General features: G+C 41.2%; 1 protein-coding gene across 1 annotated transcript in view; it reads right to left on the bottom strand.

Annotated features, from left to right (window-relative positions):
• LOC117956476 (oocyte zinc finger protein XlCOF6.1-like) overlaps positions 1-442 on the bottom strand; it is a 59752-nt gene that overhangs the window by 19836 nt on the left and 39474 nt on the right. Inside the window, exon 2 of the mRNA XM_034891559.1 lies at positions 19-134. Within this exon, the coding sequence (XP_034747450.1) occupies positions 19-134 (116 nt within the window). The remainder of the gene's footprint in view (positions 1-18; positions 135-442) is intronic.

Below are 442 nucleotides of genomic sequence, written 5' to 3'. Positions count from 1 at the left end.
CTGACTGCTCCACAGTTCCTCCTGTTCCTCTTTAATGTGTGGGGGGGCCTCTTGCTCCTGCTGGTCCACACTAGAGCTACACTCCTGCTGCTCCTCTTCACCAACAATCACTTCCAGAACGTCTGGAGGTAAATCTAAAACACAGACAAACATACATTAAATATCAGTCTCAACAATACTTTGCTAACTAGTTGATATCCCTCTGATGCAGCTTCATAAATAAATCATTCAATTTATCCCCAGGTCCCCGAAGATCATCATACTAAACTGAGCTTCCAAAACCCTTTAAAAAATGTCATGCCTCAAAGTACTGTTAAAGTACAGGGGCATAAGTATACACCCCCTTATGTTAAAATACAGGGGCATAAGTATACACCCCCCATGTTAAATTCCCATAGAGGCAGATTTTTATTATTAATGGTCAGTTATTTCATGGATCAGG

Source organism: Etheostoma cragini, chromosome 14 (genome assembly GCF_013103735.1).
Source record: "Etheostoma cragini isolate CJK2018 chromosome 14, CSU_Ecrag_1.0, whole genome shotgun sequence".
Lineage (NCBI taxonomy): Eukaryota > Metazoa > Chordata > Actinopteri > Perciformes > Percidae > Etheostoma > Etheostoma cragini.
Note: the sequence above shows the minus strand (reverse complement) of the source record. Positions and strands in the feature narration are given on the sequence as shown.